The 21,645-nt window shown below is 39.5% G+C and overlaps 1 protein-coding gene across 1 annotated transcript in view; it reads left to right on the forward strand.

Moving 5' to 3' along the window:
- Positions 1-503: 503 nt before the first annotated feature.
- DNAH6 (dynein axonemal heavy chain 6) overlaps positions 504-21,645 on the forward strand; it is a 174,706-nt gene continuing 153,564 nt past the window's right edge. Inside the window, exons 1-5 of the mRNA XM_016202528.2 lie at positions 504-582; positions 2,692-2,918; positions 8,113-8,283; positions 11,534-11,790; positions 19,420-19,690. Coding sequence (XP_016058014.2) covers positions 2,700-2,918; positions 8,113-8,283; positions 11,534-11,790; positions 19,420-19,690 — 918 coding nt within the window. The 5' untranslated portion in view covers positions 504-582; positions 2,692-2,699. The remainder of the gene's footprint in view (positions 583-2,691; positions 2,919-8,112; positions 8,284-11,533; positions 11,791-19,419; positions 19,691-21,645) is intronic.

Here is a 21,645-nt window from a genome sequence, read left to right on the forward strand (position 1 = left end):
GCAGAACCGACCACCCCTCCAGCGGCGTCGCCTGCGGCTCTGCGCGCTGCCCAGCTCGGGGCCAGGAAGCCGAACCGGGCGGGTCGAGCGCGGGCTCCCCACCAACCAGCGACGGGCGCCATGCTTCGCAGACTTTGATTGACGCCACTGCCTGGCGCTCCTAAACCTGGAGGCGCGGTTGGCCGGAGCGCTGCCTTGGCTACAGGTTTCGCACAGGCTCAGGGCGCAGGGCGCAGGGCGGCTGCTTGGCGACGGGTTGCGCACAGGGCGCGGGGCGCAGGGCGGCTGCTTGGCGACGGGTTGCGCACAGGCGCAGGGCGCAGGGCGGCTGCTTGGCGACGGGTTGCGCACAGGGCGCGGGGCGCAGGGCGGCTGCTTGGCGACGGGTTGCGCACAGGGCGCGGGGCGCAGGGCGGCTGCTTGGCGACGGGTTGCGCACAGGCGCAGGGCGCAGGGCGGACGCCTGCCGGCTGCTTGGCGACGGGCAACAGCGCCTGCAGCCGCCTGACGGTCCCCGGCCCTGGCTCTGCTCTGTCCCCGGAGACCCCCGGCGGCGGTGGCAGCTCCTCTAGCCTGACTTGGGTGAGTCTTGAGGTTTCCAGCTATGGGCTGGGCTTTGGCAAAGGCGTGGCTTTCGGAGCACACGAGGAGAGACTCCTACAGGCAGAGAAAGGCAGTGGAAAGGCGTTTGAAATCCCTCGTCGTTTTAGGGGGGTGTGGGGGGTGGAAAGTGAGGGCTGGAGAGAGCAAAGGCTTGTCCGAGACTCAGGCTGAGCGGTCAGATCTGGGGACCCGCGCTCTTCGGCGGGCGGCTGGTCCGAATTGAGGTGCGCTCTGAATGTGACCGTATACACTGGGTTTTGAGACATAGTAACAAAAAAATAAAATAGCACATCCATAACTTTTATATGGATTGTGCTGAAATGATAATGTTTTGGGTATGTTCAACAAAGTGCATTGTTAAAATTAATGCCACCAGTTCCCTGTCGTGTGATTTTGAATGTGGCTACTTGAAAAATGAAAATTGCACAGGAGACTTATTGACCACACGCAGGCTGTCTGCGCAAACGGCTGGCTAATGTTATTAAAAACAAAAGGAGGTGACTGAGAGAATGGTCACCTGTTTTCCTTCCTCCCTCAGCCAGGCTCTGGTTGGTACCCCGCCTCTGAGCTGCCATGCCCAAAAGGGGAAGTTCAAAATAAAAAACAAAATCAGTGTAGAATAAGTGGGGAGTGAGATAGAAAAAAAGATGAGGGAAGAGAGCTCTATACTTACACTAGAGTTTTGTAGACAACCGTCCCATTCCATTCCAATACCAACCCTGGCCCAGAAAGTGAGAGGTGGCAGGTACAAGGGACAGAGATTGAGTGTCTAGGGACCCAGACAACCTCCCACCCGCAACTGTAATGGGTCCCAGTTCAAGTCCACAAGGTAGGAAGAGGGAGTAGGAACTCATTTCCAAACCATCTCTCTTGGGAATTCCTTCCTTGAAGCGGGACAGTATCCAAGCTTCAGGGGATAGGCTGAGGTCCCTGAGACTCAGTTCCCAAGTCATGTTGTCATTTGAAAATTCCAGCCTAGAGATGATGATTTCATTGCTCTCCAGATTTGGGAGACCCCCCCCTAACCGCCAGGTCTCTGGCCACAGTTCCTTGCACTTTTGGCAGTAAAAGAAGTCAGGGACATTGGTCTTCTTAATCTTAGCACAAGAGAGGTGGATCCATGTTCCACAGAGGCTGCACTCAATCATGGGCTGTCAGGCCAAGGGTTTCCGGCAGTAACACGTGATCAGGTCCTGTGAGCCATCACCTGATTCTACCATGATGTCGTCATCTATGACCCCCATCTTGCCTTCACTGGAGCTGGCCACTCAATCTTGGCTTGTTTCAGTGCCGCCCACCTCCTTGCTTTTTGCATCATATTTTGATAGGCCAGTGCAGATCTAGACGAAAATCTAGTCCAGCTGACTCCTGGTTGAAGACCTCCTGTCCTACATACCATTTTGAAGAGAAGTGTATCTGTCCATCTGGTGGGTTGGGAGTGTGAGTGGTAATGAGAATGCAATTCCACTACAAAAGTCTCACAGTTCTAGTGTTCTAGGGCCTTGCTATCCAATGAGTATGAATCAGAACCTTCACTTTCACAGGCCCCCAAAGTCACCCTCGTGCACCTAAGAGTTCCAGAAGCACTGTTTTAGGATTTAGCCTTCAATTCTTTTTTTTTCCTTTATTTGGTTTCTTCATGACTACCTAGGCTGTATTTCTCAGATTGCTTGTATTAGAATTACCAGCATTTTGAACAAGCTTCCCAGGAGATATTTTGCATACTCAAGTGTGAGAAACATTGATCTCAATGCTAACTGCACTTCTCTTCATCCTTCCAGTCTAGACCAGTGTGGTCCCCAAATCAGTGGCATCAGTAGCAGCAACATTACCCAAGAGCTTGTTAGGAATGCAAATTCCTGGGTTCAACCCCAACAACGGGGCTTCTGGACGGCCAGGCACAGTTCCTAGTTTTCATTCCTCTGGTTCAGGTTCTCAGTTTGGCAAGAACGGGGTAACTTTGATGGGTTTTCTTTGGTGGTAAGCAAATTCAGCTCTCCCCAGTTCTTACGTCCCCTCCACTTGCGTCACTTCCCCAGTTCTGTTGCTCTACTTTTCATTTGTCTTTTCCTGACCCTACACCTGCAGGAGTGAGGATGGCTTTTCATCCCTCAGAAACGGACTCTGACAATGTCGACAAGCAGGTGCAAAATCCCGTGCCTCCAAGACTGAATAGTAAAATAGCAAAGGGAATACAAAATTTTGTAACACCCACAGAAAATGCAGCTGATACACAAGTCCTGATGTTTAGGCACGCTACGAAAGCCCAGGAGAGGACAAGAAGACAACAGCAGCCTAGAAAACTGGAGCCTCTGGTAAGTTCGGAAACCAACATCTTAGCCACTTTTGGTTACAGAGGAAGCTGCAAAATTGCTTTGGGGAAATGGAGTATTTCTAGTCTCTTGTCAAAGAAGAAAGGAAAACCTGAAAGTTAAGACTTGTTTATGAAGTTGTAAATGTAATTACTTATTTAAAAAATACTGACTTCTAAACAGTTTGAGGTGGGAGGGATATGGCGGTGAACAAAGTTTTCTAGTGGATAAACCTTCTCTAGGATTATGTACAATATGATACTTAACTATGTAGACTTAAGGCTCTTTGGATATTAGGGTACCATTTAATACTGGGAACTTCAGCAAGAATACTATATACAGTTATATATACACAGGCATACCTCAGAGATATTGCTGGTTCGCTTCCAGACCACTGCAATACACTGAATATTGCAATAAAGTGAGTCACATACAGTTTTTACTTTCCCAGTACATATAAAAGCCATGTTTACACTATTCTGTTGTCTGTTAAGTGTGCAATAGCATTATGTCTAATAAACAATGTGCACACCTCAATTAAAAAGTACTTTGTTGCTGAAAATGCTAACCACCATCTGAGCCTGTTGGAAAAATAGCACCAATAGACTTGCCCAATGCAGGGTTGCTACAAACCTTTATTATGTAGAAAAGGCATTATCTGCAAATTACAATAAAACGAGGTATGCCTGTAGCAATATAGTTTTATTATTTTTAAAGGAAATCCCTGGTGTCCTGAACAATTTTGTGCATGTCTGAATATACTTAATTTTAAGAACCCATTTGTGCCTTTGGATAATTATAAATCCATGTAAAGGAGCTGCGAAAGTGCATAAAGTAAAAAGTGAAAATTCTCACTTCCACTCTCAGACAGCAACTACTATTGTTGGTGGTTCCCCCTCAGGCTGCTTTATATGTTTATTCAAACATATATGTATATAAATGAGTTTGTGTATAAACATTTATGGCTTTAAAGTAAGATTATATAGTACATACTGATCTTCAAAGTGCTGTTTTCACTTAAACATAGCAATCTTCCTAATCCATGCATTCCGAGGTGTCTTTTCTAAGAGCTGCGCTGTATTTTGTTGCGTGGTTGTACCAGAATATGGTATCTGTCAGCTGGTCTCCTGTTGATGGGAATTCAGGTTATTTCCTTTTTGTTTTGTTGATATTATTTTGCTATTTCAGACAATGCTGCATTGAATGGCCTTTCTTTTGTACATATAAAGATGGATTCCTAGAAGGGGCATTGGTCTTTTCTATTGTTTTTTCCCCTCTTTGTTACATGTATTTCTACTCTGATCTTTATAATTTTTTTCTTCTACTAACTTTCTTTAGGTCTAAAGTTAGATTGTTTATTTGGTATTTCTCCTGTTTCTCATGGTAGGTCTGTATCATTATGAATTTCCCTCTTACAAATGCTTTAGCTGTATCCCATAGACTTTGGAAAGTTGTATTTCCATTTTCATTGGTCTCAAGGTGGTTGTTTTTTATTTCCTTTTTTATTTCTTCATGATCCATTGGTTATTTAGTAGCATGTTGCTGAGTCTCCATGTGTTTGGGGAGGTTTTTCAGTTTTCTTCTTCTAATTGATTACTAGTTTATGTTTAGAAAAGATGCTTGATGTGATTTCAATCTTCTTGATTTTATTGAGGCTTGTTTTATGGCCTAATATGTGATCTGCCTTGGAGAATATATCATGTCCACTTGAAAAGACTTGTATTCTGCAATTTTGGAGTGAAGCATTCTGTAAATAACTATTAAGTCTATCTGATCTAAAGTGTAATTTGAAGCCAATATTACCTTATTGGTTTTCTGTCATGATGATTTATTCATTGATGTAGGTTGGATATTAAAGTCCCACTGTGATGTGTTACTGTTGATTACTCCCTTTATGTCTGTTAATGTTTAGATTCTCATATGTTGGATGTGTAAATATTTGCAAATGTTATATCCTGCTCTTGGATTGACTCCTTTATTGTTGTGTAATGCCCTTTTTTGTCTTTTTTTACAGTTTGTTTTAAAGTCAATTTTGTCTGATACGAATGTTGCTATCCAGTTTTCTTTTCACTTATATTTACATAGAATATCTTCTTTCCTTCACTTTCAGTCTGTCTTTTGATCTAAAGTGAGTCCCTTGTAGGCTTCATACAGATGGATCATGGGGGGTTTTTTGTTAACCCTCACCTGAGGATATTTTTTCCATTGGTTTTCAGAGAGTGGGAGAGATGGGGGGGAGAGAAAGAAAGAGAGAGAGTCATTGATGTGAGAGAGACACAACAATTGGTTGCCTCCTGCATGCCCCTGACCAGAGCCGGGGATTGGGCCTGCGACTGAGGTACAACATGCCCTTGGCCGGAATTGAAACTGGGACCCTTCAGTCTGCGGGCTGATGCTCTAACCGCTGAGTCAGATGGGCCAGGGCTTCACTGCTGGTTCTTAATGGCTGCTAATATGTTCTTCTGTGTTATCTAATTAGTGTTGATTCCCTCTGGTGTGTTTATTTCAGTTACTGTAGTCTTCAGCTCTGATTAGTTCTTTTTGTATTTTCTAACTCTTTTGTTGAAGTTCTCACTGTGTTCTCTATTCTTCTTCCAAGTTCAGTGAGCATCCTTATGACAGTTACTTTGAATTCTTTTTTCAAAATTAAAGTTATTGAGGTAACGTTAGTAAATAACATTATATAAATTTCAGGCCTCTGACACTATAATTTGATATCTGTACTCTCTACTGCATGCTCATCACCCAAGTTCTAGTTTCCTTCTGTTCCATGTATTTGACCTCCTTTACCCAATTCACTCCCTTCCCACCCCCTTTTCTTCTCTGGTAACAACCATTCTTTTGTCTGTATCTATCTATGCATGAATTTGTTTTTGTTTGTTTTGTTAGTTTATTTGTTACTTTTTGTTTTATAGTCCATGTATGAGTAAAATCATAAAACTTTTTCCCTTTTTCATCTGACTTATTTCACTTAATGCTCTCAGGATCCATCTGTGTTGTCAAAACTGACAATATTTCATTTTTTATTGCAAATGATACTTCCAATAGGAGTTAATATTCAAAATAGATAAAGAACTCATTCAACTCGACAACAAGAAAAAAATCTGATTAAAAAATGGGCAGAGGATTTGAATATATATTTTTCCAAGGAAAACATACCATTGGCAAACTGATATATGAAAAGATGTTCAATATTACTTGTTATTAGGGAAATGCAAGTCAAAACCACAATGAGATATTGCCTCACACCTGTCAGAATGGCTGTCATCAAAAAGACAAGAAATAACAAGTGTTAGAAAGGATGTAGAGGAAAGGGAGCCCTCATACACAGTAGGCAAGAATGTAAATTGGTGCAGCCACCATGGAAAAAGTACAGAATAGGACTGCCACGTGATCTAGCAGTTCCTCTTCTGAGAATTTAACCGAAAAATATAAAAACACTAATTTGTAAAGATATATATACTGCTGTGTTCATTGCAGCATTATTTACAACATCCAAGACATAGCAACAACCTAAGTGTCCATCAGCAAATGACTGGATAAAGATGTGAGAATATATATATATTATACACACACACACATTTATATATACAATGGGAAACTAGTCATCTATTAAAATAATGAATTCTTTATCAGGAAAATTACTCATCTTCATATCATTAGGGTTTTTTTTCTGGCATTTTTTCTTGTTCTTTCATATGGAACATATTAGTGTGTTTCCTCATTTTGTTTGGCTTTCTGTGTGTGTTTTTATGAATGAAACGAAGCAGCTTCTTCTCTCTATTTTGACAAAGTGGCCTTTTGTAAGGGTAACCTCTGTGCTAGGTTTGGCAGGCTGGCTAGAGCCTGGGTGGGCTCACACAGTGCCAGGGGCATCCCCGCAGGCCCGCTGGCCGAAGCTGGGGTAGGCATGACTGAATTGGTCAGGACATGCAGCGCTGGGGGCCTCGAGGCAAACCAGCTGGCCACGTCTGGAACAAGCATGGGGAAAGGTGGCTTCAAGGCCACCCTGTCAGGCCAGCTAGCTGGGTCTGGGTGATCTCTGGCTTAGGTGGCCCAGAGCGAGCTGTGGCATCCTTTCTTGCAAGCTGTACAAGGCACTTGGACTGAGCTCCCACCCCTGCTATCTAGGTAGAGGGGGAACATAATAATAGCACTTGCTGCGTCCTCCAGTTCTGGAGAATTCCTGCAGTTTCCCACCTATCCGGCAGGATCTTGGGGTTAAGAAATAGTTTTTGTTTTTTTCATGTATAGCCGAGGTGCACTTTAAGACATAGTTTTACTGCCGTGGCCCAGGGCAGGTGCGTCTGCACATGGGTTTGTCGGTGCTATCCTTCCCTATTGCAGGTTGCCCAGCTGGGGTAAGGTTCCCATGGTTACTGCATCTCCAGCTCTCCTCCCCTTTTCTGTGTGGTCCCTCTCTCATTTGATGTGCAGAAGCTGTTCAGTCCACCTTCAGTTCTTCAGGAGGAGCTGCTACATATATAGGTGTATAAGGTGATATTATTTGGTGTGTCTGTGGGAGGTGAGTTGAGGGTCTTCCTACATCTTTGTCTTGGACCCCCATTCCCCTTTACCTGTGATTCTGGTCTTTATTTCTTTGCCACACTGTTGTATAGCTGAGATGTCTCCTCCTACTCTCATGACTGTAGTCTCCTCCTACTCGCATTACCGGCTGGTCTTTTCTTCAGTGACTAGAGGGATTTTTATCCAAAACCAAATGTAAACTTAACAGCTATTTGCTAATTTTACTCTCAAGCTTTTATTTTCTCACTCCTGTATATAAGATTGGCTATCATGCTAAAATCATAATGCTTAAAAACTTAAAGTCATCATAGTGAATTTTTTTATTTAGTTTTTGTGTTAAAAGCTGGATTTTTACTGCCTTAATTTGAAATTAGATTGGCCTAAGATCATGCCCCCGAACACTTTCTGTTACAATCCTAATCCTAGAAGTTTTTGTTGGTGTTTAAAATACAGAATTACAGAATTAATAGAAACCAACTAGAAAAGTCTAGTCAAGCAATAGTTCATAGACTGACAGTGGTGGTAGCTGTTACAATGTTTGTAGTTATAACAGCAAATTAGTCCCAGGATGAAATCAACTTCCAACAAGGGTAGAGTCCAAAGGTAGCGAAGACTAAGATAAGTTCACATTAATATTAAAAAGACTAACATGCCTCTTTGTTCCCCAAAGCCAGTGCTAAAAGCCTACCAAGACCGTAAGAGGCCAGAATTCATATATAAACAGAATCAACTTCTGTCGACCACTTCTGGAATCATAAAACCACCAGGAAGCATTGAAGAAAGTTCTACCAAGTCACCTGTTCAGTCTCTTCAGCATGAAGATGCTTTGAAAGAAAAACAGGTATAGTATTTAAAGTACTTAATTGGCCATTTTAATTTAATTTTAGTTTTATATAGCATTGCTAATGTGCTTTTAATGCACAAGAATAGTGACAAAATCTTTTTCTATCAGGTTGCATAAAGAATTTGGGGAATATAATATTTCTCAGTTCTTCCTATTTAAGGAAAATTTGGGCAGTAGAGGAAAATCATAAAGGAAACTCTCAGCATCTGTACAGTGTCTTCTGACTTCTTGCATATTAAAAGAAGACGTAACAGTGTTTTAACTTTTATAAAATCTTCATTATTATTCCCCCAAATGACAGTCTTTGGAAAATTTGGTAAAAGGCAATAAAATAAAAACTGAGCCAGATAGATAACATTTTGTAACTGGTGAGATAACTTTTGTAGAGCGGTGAGGTTGCCTTGCAGGCAATAAGGGGAGAAACCACCGAGAGTATGGCTTTATATAAATACCTATAGATAACTAAAGAGAGGAGAGAAATGGGCGGGAGAAAGTGTGGAAGACAAAAATACCAACAGGGCCAAGATTTCCCTGAGCTTTTTATTCAGAGGGCTCTTCGACATTTGTTAAACATTTCAGAGCTAATTTTCTTTCAGGCACTGGGCTAGAGTGCTGGAAATAAAGAGCTGGGGATGAGCTCTGTCCTCAAGGATTTCAGAATCTGGATGGAGGTGGGCGGATGGATAAGTGAACGCTCAAGGGGTGGTAAGAGCTTTCATGGGTCATTTAATGTATATAAAATGATGGAGAATGGAACAGAGGGGATGCCACATCTAGTGTCCAGATGTATGGCCGGTGGAGGAATAGCGACCCTAGGGAACTGCACTGAGCCTTGAGGAATGAGTGGAAAATTAACGAGGCAGATAAGGCAGGACAGTTGGGGGCTTGAGAAGCCAGCTGGAAGGAGGCTCTCTGTGGGTTTTGGTGAGATTTTACTGAGAGAATGATATCCCATGATCGAATAAAATTGTATAGCTTCCGTTAGTTTGGTTTCTGTGAAGTAGAGAGAGAGAGAGTGAGCTAACTTAGGTAGGCCAGGGAAGATCTGTTTGCCTATAAATGAATTCATTTAGTATAAAGTGGGCTTCAAAATCTTGCATTTACAGAAGAGGGGAGAAACTGTGTGGGTAACTGGGATGAAGGGAGGAAGCTGGAAAGGAATGTTAGGTGTGGCTTATACTTGATTGTAGCTGTAACTAAGTGAACAATTAAGTATGGAGTTAGGGATCAAAGGGAAATATGGAAGAAAGGGGGATATGCCACATAAAAGAGGAGTATTTATTCTGAGAAGAGGGTCATTTTGGGGGAGTATTGATTTCTCAAAATGAGTTTAGAATGGAAATACAATAACAAGAATTTCCTGAGAGATAAGAGGGAAGGAAGGAAGGGGGCTTTGCTTCTGCTAATGAAGGAAGATTAACTTAACATTTAGACTGGGCATCCATCACAAAGGACATCCTACACTTTATGAATAAATGCTTCCTTTATTCCATCCCCCCACCAAAAATCTGAATTTATGTGACTACTTAAATTGAATCACGTCTTGCCACTGAGTTATATATAGGTGTACCTCACTTTATTGCCCTTTGCTTGATTGCGCTCCACAGATGGTGCATTTTTTACAAATGGAAGGCAAGCCCCTTCACCAGCAAAAAGATTATCGTTTGCTTTATTACAATACTCACTTTATTATGGAGGCCTGGGACTGAACCCACAATATCTCTGAGATATGCCTGTAATTAGAAATTGTATTCAGACAAAAATGTGTAGGGTTATTGTTGAAGAAATCTTTCATTGAGAATACAGTAAAACTTTTTAAAGGAAATAACAAAGAAAATAAATGCATTTTTGTTAAAATATTAATACTAGAGTCTCATAAAGGTATTAGAGTTGACCACAGCCCTTTTGAAACATTGGAACAAGGCAATGCATATTTTCTCTGGCTCTGGATATCTGGTTTTATATATTTTCCATAAGAAAACGTTGCCGTTGGCCGCTACCCCTCGCCAAGAAGCGAAAGAACTTTTTTATCTTTTGACTTCAAAGATTTCCTTCAGCTCTGAGCTTCCCAGAGTTCTGCTCTCAAACTTCTATTCAACATGGTATATTTAATTAAAGATGGAAGATAAGGCTTCCTGAGAATGCAAACTTTCTGGGGAAGTTGTTCCACAGAGCTTATGACAATAAATCTGTCGTAGAAACAGCAGCCTCTATTAGCTATGCTAACAGGCAGTAGAAAGATCATGTATTTACATCAATTACTTAACAAAGCAGGTCTGCGATGGAGATTCTTTTATCTGAAAGCCAGTTATCTCTGTACTGTCAGAGAGATAAAGTGGTGACTGCTGGAATTAAGTGTCAAATTTCCTCAGACGTGGTTATTAACCTCCCAAAGTTTGTTCGGGAGGAACAAAGGAGTGAGTGGCGTTGAGAGGCAGAATGTGGGACCCAGGGAAAGGAGCAAAGCTCATGTGTGTGAACATAGTGTGGGCTTGACCTTGAAGCTCCAACTGTGGTTCATGAGCCAGCAGCATCCCCATCTCTTGGGAGCAGGTTGGAGATGCAGAATCTTAGGCTTCATCCCAGACTGATTGACAGAAACTACATTATAACAGGACACCCGGCTAATTCACATGAACATTGAAATGTGAGAATCACTGGTGGCCAGAACCCGCAATTATGAGTTAAAAACATGGATACTTTTCCAAGGCAATGACACAGCGATTCCCAATATTCAGCATAACTACCCCTCACATTCACAAAAAACTATAGTTTATTATGAGTTATGATTACAGCTGTATAAGATTTCACTCATTTAAAAGCATCAGGTAATCCGAACAAGGTGAGGAGGTTGAGGGGAGAGGCCACAGTAAGGGTCAGTAGAGCATCTGAGCAAGGAGGGTGGTGAACACCAGATAGCTGGTAGTGTTTTGATGTAATAAACATTGAGTTACGGCAGAGGAAAAGGAAGTAGGAGCTGATCCCTTTTGTGGGAAGGGATGGATATCTGGATAAGGGAGTACTGAGAAGGAAGATTGGTGCCTAACAACTGTTTGAAAATTTTCAGTTCCAAAGTGCTTGCCTTTGAGCCCTGGACAGCTCAGGCAGTATAGTAACTGGTCCTTGATGTTAATATTTTGTCATTTTTTTATAGCCTTTGTTCCCCGCCTCAAATACTCATTTCCCCCCCCTGTATCTATGACTTTATTTTTTGCTTAATCCCTTTACCTTCTTTGGCTTTATTTAGATCCATCGGTCCTCTACTGAGGTATTCTCTCCCTCTCCTCCTAAACTGCCACCCATTGGAAGAAGAGGTCTCTACAAGACTAGTTCCACAGCTTACCCTACGTACATTTTCGAGGACCGGGAAGACGTTGTTAAAGCCAACATTCGTGATCCCTTGCAAATCATTAAAGTACTACGTGAAAATGAACATATTGGGTTTCTGTATATGATTCCTGCAGTGCCAAGGTCTTCTATTGAATATGATACATATAATCTGAAGTAAGTTCTCTTTTATGAAGCAATTTATTAACATTAAAAATTACACATAAGCCCAGTCGGGCGGGGCTCAGCGGTTGAGCATTGACCTAGGATCCAGAAGATCGCAGTTCGATTCCCGGTCAGGGCACATGCCTGGGTTGTGGGCTCGATCTGCAGTGGGGGGTGTGCAGGAGGCAGCTGATCAATGACTCTCTCTTATCAGTGATGTTTCTATCTCTTTCTCTCCCTCTCCCTTCTTCTGTCTGAAATCTATAAAGATATATTTTTAAAAAGTTACACATAAAGTTGCAGATGTTACCCATATTGATTGGGTATTAATGATAAATATAAAATATAATTTTGGTTATCCAGTGATAAATGAATCTTAATCACAACAATCTTATTTATTTTTCCTTTATTTACAGATATCTATTTATGAAGCACTGTTATGTTTCTCATGTTTATATTATGTAATGCCATCTATTTTTAATCAGCATTACAAACATATTTTTGTTATTTTGTGATTACTGAGAAAAGATGGCATTGCATAAGAAGTAGATGATGCATTATTTGTAATACGTGTCATTTTAACTGACAGCCGTTGTTGAAACTGTCTTTTTTTGAATGTGATAGTAGTTTGGCTTTGCCACCAAATTCTTTGAATTACCTTCCCCATTCTTTGCTATGTGGGAAGATAAAAGGACCTTCCAGGAATTCTCGTTTTCCCTTATGCTTTATCGAGTCAGATAACACTGAGGACAGCCTTCCTACTGGGGAGAAATGGTAGAGAGAAAAAACATTTTGCTTAAAATGATAGATTAATTGTATTTCCAGAAGAGCTTAACAGGAGTGAGAAATAATTTGTAGAGAAACACCCCCCCCCCCTTTATGTTTTGGTTATCGCAAATTATCCCTGTTTATGCTATAAGATTTTTGTTGATCTTACTTGTAGTGTTGTGACCTTACGTTCTTTGTTTCGGGTAGAATAACTCCCTTGAGTATTTCCTGCAGTGGAAGTTTTCTGGTGATAAAATCCCTCAGCTTCTGTATGTCTGGGAAAGTCTTTATTTCTCCTTCATATTTAAAGGATAATTTTGCTGGATATATTATTTGTGGCTGGTAATTTCTCTCTTTCAGACGTTTGAATATTTGGTTCCACTCTGTTCTGGTTTGTAGAGTTTCTGATGAGAAGTCAGATGAAATTCTGATGGGTTTTCCTTTGTAGGTCCCTTCCTTTCCCTTGGCTGTTTTGGGAATTTTCTTTGTCATTAATTTTTGACAGTTTTAATACAGTGTGCCTTGGAGAGGGCGTCTTTGGATTGAGGTAACTAGGTGCTCTGTTTGCTTCTTGGATTTGAGGATCTAGTTCTTTCCATAGGTTTGGGAAGTTCTTTATCCACTATTTGTTTGAATAGGCTCTCCATCGCCTTCTCCCTTTCTTTTTCTTCTGGTAGTCTATTATTCTAATATCATTTTTTCTGATGGAGTCAGATATTTCTCATAAAGCTCTTCATTTTTCTTTATACTCAAGTCTCTCTCTTCCCTATGCGTCATTACTAGATTCCTATCTTCGATATCACTAATTCTTTCCTCCATATGGTTGGCTCTGTTTCCTATGCTCAGTAGTTTACTCCCAATCTCCTTAATTGTAGGCTTCATTTCCAGGATTTCTTTTTTAAAGTTTCTATTTCTTTGATAGAGTACTCATTTTGTTCATTAATTGGTTTCCTGAGTGCATGAATTGCCTGTTTATATTTTCTCGCATCTCGTTGAGTATTTTTCAGAACTGCAATCTTGAAATATCTGTCATTTATATCACATATTTCCATGTGTTCCATCCAGCTTGCTTTCTGGGGATTTTTCGTTTTCTTTCTGAGCTTCCTTGTTATTGTGGTTATTCATGGTATTTGCTGATCTCTTTTGTCTAGGCATGTATATATATATGTATGTATATATTATGGGCCCTCCTTTAACAGCTTTCTCTGAAGAGGTCTTTCCACTATTCTCCAATAGATGGTGCTGAATCACAAGATTTTTAACTGTAATTTCCCAGACTTGACCTCCACAGTTTCCATAAGACAGTATAGCTGCACGGCTTGGGCATGGGGTTTGTTTTGCCCTTACCATAATGGTGATCCTGGACCTCTGTGGGTAAATCATTTACTCCTCACGATAATTCTATAAGAGAGATACATACAAATTCACTATTCTATAATAGAGATAATACAAAATCTTATCTCTATTTTACAGATGAGGCACAAAATGGTTAAGTAACTTGCCCCAGATTGTACAATAAGTACAGTATGTAAAGACAGTCTGGTTTCTGAAGCTATGCTCTTAATTTCTATATTCTGCTGCCTGTCACGATGAAGCTTAGTGGTGTTCATGAGACTCCCATAAGACTGAGAGTTTGCTATCAAAGAATATCTTCACTACTCATCAAAAGTGGGAAAGCTGTGGATGCATTTTACATAATTTCTAAGCCTAGCATAATAAAGAAAACAAAACAAAAATGTCATATTATTACTGAGGCACCTATGGAAAAATATGCCTAGAGAGAAAATAAAATAAGTTATAAGATAAACACAATGATAAAAAAGTATTAGAAATTAGACAATATAATTAGAATTATATCAAACTTGGATTTATGAACCACAGGAATATTTTTGTCCTTTTGCTTAAATATCTCATTTGTATGGAAATGTTATCAAATGTTATCAAATCAGTAGTGCAAAGCAAGCTATATCAACACCTTACCAAAAGACATCTACCATACCCAGAAAAAGGTTTGAACTTTTTAAGGCATGTGCAAGATTAAAATATGCAACAAAATTGTGTTTTCATATTATTATCTAATCAAGAAGTTTGGAACGCAAGAACGTGCAATTAATATCTAATGTCAGAATGATGTACTGTTGCAGAGTTGCAATTTTACCAGCCTGTGTGGAATTTTAAAAATTCTATTTGGAACCAAAAAAGCAAAGGAAATCAATAATACCACTAGATCAGCATGTTAGATGACAAAGATTACCATAATACAGGACATTATTAAAAGCTTATTCACAAATAAAGTTTTATTGCACACTGATGAACCTACAGACGTTAATATCTGCTACATAAGAGCACTATTTGGAATACCTGAAGTGAAATGTTTGGAAGAATTTTGTTCTGAGGAGTAAAATGAAAATGCTACTGGGGATGAGATATTCAAGGCAAATGAGATATTATGGAAATACTTCCTAAAAATGTATATTCCATCCAGAGTTTATTCTGATAATCCTGAGGCTCAAATAATACATTGGAACTCTAATATGTAAATGTTTCTCTGCAGTTATGAATTTTTCAATAAACAATATTATCCAAATTGACACTAATGAAATCCAAGCCACCACTTAACTTTCTATTTTTAGCTTTCTACAAAGAAATGCAAGTGGAACATCATGTTTTTGTTGTTCCAGACTTAAGTGTGTTGGTGGCCAAAGAAAAATTTTGTCAAGAACTGGAAAATATTTCGCATATGATTCAACTTTGCAGATTTAGTGAAGAATAGTTCTTGGCTTCACAACTGGGTTACTTAACTGACATTTGAGCACCTTAATGAACTTTAAAATCACAAGAGCTGACTGAAATTACACTCAAACATACTCAGTGTGGCTAAACCCATGAGGAAGAACATAACCGTGGATGCCTGAATCTGTTTCCCTCTGCCCACCTGTCTGCCACCCATCATGGCACAGCCTGCTAAAGATAGCTCGATTAACTCAGAGCAGTAGTGCCCCCAGCTTCTGGCTACAGAAAGGTGCCACCAAGAAGATTCAGGCCAGAAGACCCATAACCTGCCACTTCTAGCCCATGGCAGTGGTAAACCAAGGCTGAAGTAACCAGGTAGTAAAGGGGATGTCCACCTTCTCAGGGAATACAGGGCATTTTCCACAGATGAGGTAACACCACTCCACAGGAGTCCTGGAAGCCCCAGCAGTGCAGGTAAGAGAAAATAAAAACCTGCACTTAAGTGTCACCTACTGGAAAACAAAAGAGAGACTCCTAGTTATCATATTGCTAAACAATGAAGTATTGAATACTTTTAAAAAGTAGATTTCACTACCACAAATGCCCAGGCAAAGAAGTAATACACTAAGCACAACAAATAGCCAAGGTAATAAGATAATTCAGAAAGAAAATGAAAAATACCCAGAAAACAAAGATATGAAAGAATGTGATTTAAATTACAGAGAATTCAAGATTTCCGTTCCGAAAAAGACTCAATGAGATAACAAGAAAATTCAGAAAAGCAATTCAACAGACTCCAAATAAAATCAACAAACAGAAGGAATACCGCACCAAGGAAACTGAAATTATAAAAAAGAGCTGAAGAACTCAATAAATGAGATGAAAAATAAACTGGCCAGCTTAGGAAGTAGAGCAGGCCAGATGGAGGATGGAATTAGTGACACAGAAGATAGACATCTAGAAATAACTCAGATGGAAGATGAGAGAGAATTGAGGGTAGGAAAAAAAACTCTTTGAGAACTATCTGGCTGCATTAGAAAGAGCAATATAATAGTGGGTACACAAGAAGGAGAAGAGAGGGAGAAGGGAACAGAGAGCCTATTCAAGTAAATAGTCAATGAGAACTTCCCCAACTTGTGGAAAAAACTGGATCCTCAATCCAAATAGCCCTCTCCAAGGCACATTATAGTAATGACAAAGAAAGAATCTCAAAGTAGACGGGCGGGGGAGGGAAGATGGTAAACTATAGGGAAACCCCTGTAGACTATCATCACCAGATTTTTTCAGCAGAAACCCTACAAGCTAGGAGAGTGTGGAACCAAATATTCAAATTATTGAGAGAGATAAATCACCAGCTAAGAGTAGTATATCCAGCAAAGTTATCCTTTAGATATAAAGGAGAAATAAAGAATTTTCCAGACGTAGAGAAGCTGAGGGAGTTTCCCACCACAAGACCTACACTGCAGGCATCACTAAAGGGCCATAGATGGGGAGGATATGGCCAACTGATACCATTACAAAAGAAGTTTAAGAGAAGGAAAAAGACATGGGATTTTTATGTTAAATGGGCAGCAGGGTGAAGAAAAAGATTTTTACAAACTAAAGGGAAGCTTCCTACAAGTGAAAGAGAAGTTCTGCACATTTTTAGATACAGAGGAAAAGTAGCCAAAAGCCAGGAGAGTTCAAAAAAAGTGAGGTGAAATCTCCATCTCCATTTGAAAGAAAGCATAAGAAAGACACTCAGGAGGAAGAAAACACGGTATCATGATTCTCAAGTGACGGTACAAGAGACAGCCCACTTTGTCAACATGTTTTTGTTTGTTTTCCAGTAAAATTCAGTGGTTCAGAATCACCCAGACAGCTTGTTAAACTAGAGCGTTGAGTCCCTTATAAAAAGATTCTGATTCTGTGTTGGACTCAGAAATCTAGGTGCACCCCAGATGACTTTGATGCTGGTGATCCAATCTTGGAAAAAGACTCACATGTTTTCATTTGCTCCATGTGGAGTTGAGATGTGTAGAGGAAGAAAAGGCTTAGGGGTTTGAGAATGAGGATCTTAAGTAGGTAGGAAAATATAAATAAAAAGAATTTCTAAGTGACACTGATCACCAATAATTTCAAATTCAACATCATGGACCACACCTGCCACCTTCTAGAAGTGTCTTTAGTAGCAGATCGACCCATACACAGCGAGTTTTCCAGACAAGCACAAGGGCTATGGTGAACTGTTTGTTCTTGCCTTTAGGTTGTTTTGATGACTAATGTTAATGAAACATCTGAAGTTGATTCCGTTTAAGAGACTAGTTGAAATTTCACAGTTTGGAGAGAATCACCTCTCAAGAATGTCCTAATTGTATCTTCAGTTGTTGACAATGAGAAAAGGAAAAACATTTTATGTTTCCCTTACACCTCACAGTAACATATAATACCTGGTATTTTCCCAGACATTTCTGGTATGAGTTGATTAGAACATAGACAGAGTCAGGTAGTGGAGTCCGATAAAAGCTGAGCAAGCTGACATTTTCCCATTACAGCACCGAATTAGGAGAGTGACCGTCAGGGCTCTGTCCCCGCTCCGCAGCACCATCAGCTCCCCAGCTTCCCTTGTGTGCTTGGCTTGGGTTTCTCTTCATTCTGGTTTGGGATGCCCTAATTTTTTTTTTAAAAAAAAGATTTTTACTTAGTTTTATTGAATTAAAAATGGAAAATTAAAAATGATTTATGCCAATAGTTCTTAGTTTTTTATTGTTGTTTGTTTTTTGTTAACCTTCACCCCAGGATATTTTTTTCAATTGATGTTTAGAGAGAGTGGAAGGCCGAGGTGGGGGGAACATCGATGTGAGAGAGACTCATTAATTGGTTGCCTCCCACATGCACCTGACCGGGCCCAACCTGCAACCCAGGTATGTGCCCTTGACTGGGACCCAGGACCCTTTGGTGTGTGGGCCAACGCTCTAATTGCTGAGCCACACTGGCCAGGGTGGTTCTTGGTTTTTTTTATTAACAGAACCAAGGTGCATGAGAATTTTGTTCTAATTCCTTAAAAACTTGTGTACATAAATTTGTTTACATACAACAATTTCAGAGATTTCACAGATGACTGAAGACTATATTAAAGGGCCTTGAACTTTAGGTTCAGAATGTAAAGCTAAGGACTAGAAGCCAACACAGACATGGGAAACAGTTGATTTTCACTGGAGCATTCCTGTCCAGTCTTTGGTAGTATATGTAATTTTTGCGTGGTTTTAACATAGAAACAATTGGGGTTTTGTTTTGCACTTAACTTTTATCTTATTGTTCAAAACTACCACAGAATCTTCATAAATTTTATTTTCTTAAATTCTTAAATATATTTTAATAACTTGCTATATCATAATATATTTCACACTTGTTCTACTATTGAATATTTACGTTGCATTCAGCATTGCAATGTTGGAGCTAAAATTAGAGAAAATATATATGTGCCTGTTGGCAAGTTCTTATTTTAAGGAGTTTTAGAGAATTGCCCCTTTCTAGTCTCATTACATTGCTTCCTTCACCTATTTCTTCTCCTTTTTTATGCCATTCTTGCTTTTCTTCTTTATTTATCTCCTGTAATGTATAAGGTTGAAGGATGCTCTTGATGACAGTTGAAAGGGGATATCTTGAAAAAATAATTTCTCAATAATCATTTTGTTATATGATAAATTGGACCTATTGTTCAGCTTAATCTGGGTCTTGATTCTAGTCTTATCCAATTCCTGTTTTCTTGCTTTCTCATAATTCTGTCAGTACTGGGTAGTATAAAACTTTTTTACATTATTATTATTGAGCAGTTTATAAAGAGCTGGTTATAAATAAAAACTTATTTCCAGGTAGCTTTCATATGGGGCTATTATGTAAAAATCTGTAATTGGTTTTTCTAAAATCGTGTAACTGAAATTATGAACTATATCACCAAGGTTGTGAAACCAACTGTTGTTAAAAAGCAGCCCCCATCCTTTTCTTGAGTAATTTATTCAATCTAAAAGTAGTTTTAAAAAAAATTTAATTATATTTGTTTTCCAGAAATGTTTTATCTCTTTAAAACAAAAATAATGTAATTGCTTAATTTTGCATTGAATACTTTATTCACTTTCCCCAATTCTTATTTCTTCGCAGAGTTGTAAATTATAACAGCATCAATAAAAAGGACTACTATACTATTAGCGACAAGGCAGTGACACACATTTATAATAATGAGGACATTGAATATGTCGAAATTCATCGATGGGAACAGGAATACCTGTATCACAGAGAACTCACTAAGATTCCCATATTTTCACTTTTCCGGAAATGGAAGGCCTTTAACGTGTGGAAGAAGAACGTGCGCTCCAAGAAGACGAGTGTCTGTCGAGAGTCTCTGCAAGACAACTTGTTCATTGTTAATCATGTATGTATCTGTTAATCGTATTTTAAAGGAAAAACAAGTGCGAGTCTGCTGCAGGTGTTGACATAGACTGTCCCTGAAATAGAATATTTCATCTAATATGCTAATTAATATTAATTAAATGATGACAGTTTTCATCTTGTCATCATTTAAGGGTCTGGCAGTCTGGTGATGCGCCTACATTTGACTAGGGCTGTAAAATGCAAACGTATGAACGTTGCACAGGTCCCCTTTTGATAAGAAGTGGCCTCAGGTTTGGATTCATGACCCTCTTTATTGTTGATCAGGAAATTTGTATATCCTTTTAAACAGAGTAGGCTGGGAACCCCTATTACCTTCTCTCATCTTTGAGATACTCCTGACTTTATGGTCCAGAATGATCTGGGGGCTTGTTTTCATGGGCCAGTACCTTCCAATGCAGCATGTTTTCCTCTACCACGGATTGACACAGTAGAGAAATTTTTAATATTTACTCTGGAGGAGAGGCTAGGTAAATCATGAAAAAAGTTACGCAAAGGTGCGCAGCCATATTTAAAATCTCTGCTCACTCACTGATTTCAACTTGCATTAGAAGTTTTCTACTTGGCTCCCGAGATGAAGTGGAATCACCATTAGCGTCATGCTCAGAGCACTGGGTCCTCAGCTGTCCACTTCTGTGACACTGAGCCACCACCCTCTCTAATCAGAAGCATCAGGTTTGCTTTTTATTGGTCATTTCCTTCACTTTGCATATGATAACCTGAAAGATTGTTATCAAGATGTCAGCCATACAATAAAGGAACATTAAAGGAGTATGGCTAACCGATTTAGTGCAAAACAAATGCATAAGATGTACCATCTCGGGTCATCCATTCCATCAAGCATTCCGAGCTGTGGAAAATACTCTTATCCTTCTTGATATCAGACTAAACCCCTCGAGCTCTAATTTCATGAAGGGTTCATCAGCCATTGGAACCTGTTTTGCTATTTTTTACTACCTTTCATCTTCTACCATGTGTTGGAGACTGTACCTTTCATAAATTTGTTACTAGGTATGTAAAATATTTCTTCCTGCGTTTGTCTCTGAAATTAACCTATTAACCCTTAAGGTTTGTTCTCTGATTTGATGTACTGAGAGTTCACCATTCATACCATCAGTGTTTTGGCCTTGGTAATAGCTACTCTTAAATGTAGCCCTAGCAGACTAGAAAGTTCTCATCCTTTTCATCTTAGATTGACCTAAATAACAGACCCATTGTGTTGGCTTAAGTATCTGTTAGACGTTATAATTACCCACACATTTACCACTAGTCTTATATTTGCAATTAGTTCACTGGAGGGGCGGGGCTGATTCCCTCAAACTACGCGGAGGGGAAATGTGGAGCTGCCCTTTAAAATTTTCTTTTTATAATTTTTTTCAGTAACCAACATTATTGGCACTTGTGCCTACATTTCTTTATAATTTTATTGAAATATAATTCATGTACTGTACAGTTCACCTGCTTAAGGTATACAATTTAATGATTTTAGTATTTTCACAAAATTGATTGACCACGACCACAGTAAATTTTAGAATATTTCTGTCACTACAAAAAGAAACCCAATTGTGCATTATTGGCCACTCTCCATTTCTCCTTAACTACCCCCTCCAAGCCCCACCCCAGCTCTAGGCAACTACTAATCTACTTTTGTCTCTATCGATTTGCCTACTCTGTACATTTCATAAAAATGGAACCATACAATACATGGTTCTTTGTGACTGGCTTTTTTCACTTAGCATGATGTTTTCAAGATTCATCTATGCTGTAGCATAGCATTTCTTTTTATTGGCCAATAGTATACCATTGTAAGGATGTGCATATTTTATTTACCCATCCATGTATTGATGGATATTTGGGTTGCCTACACTTTCTGGCAATTATGAATAATGCTGCTATGAACATTTGTATACAAGTTTTTGCTTGGACATATGTTTTCAT

This window comes from Miniopterus natalensis, chromosome 13 (assembly GCF_054644295.1).
Source record: "Miniopterus natalensis isolate mMinNat1 chromosome 13, mMinNat1.hap1, whole genome shotgun sequence".
NCBI classification, from domain to species: Eukaryota; Metazoa; Chordata; class Mammalia; order Chiroptera; family Miniopteridae; genus Miniopterus; species Miniopterus natalensis.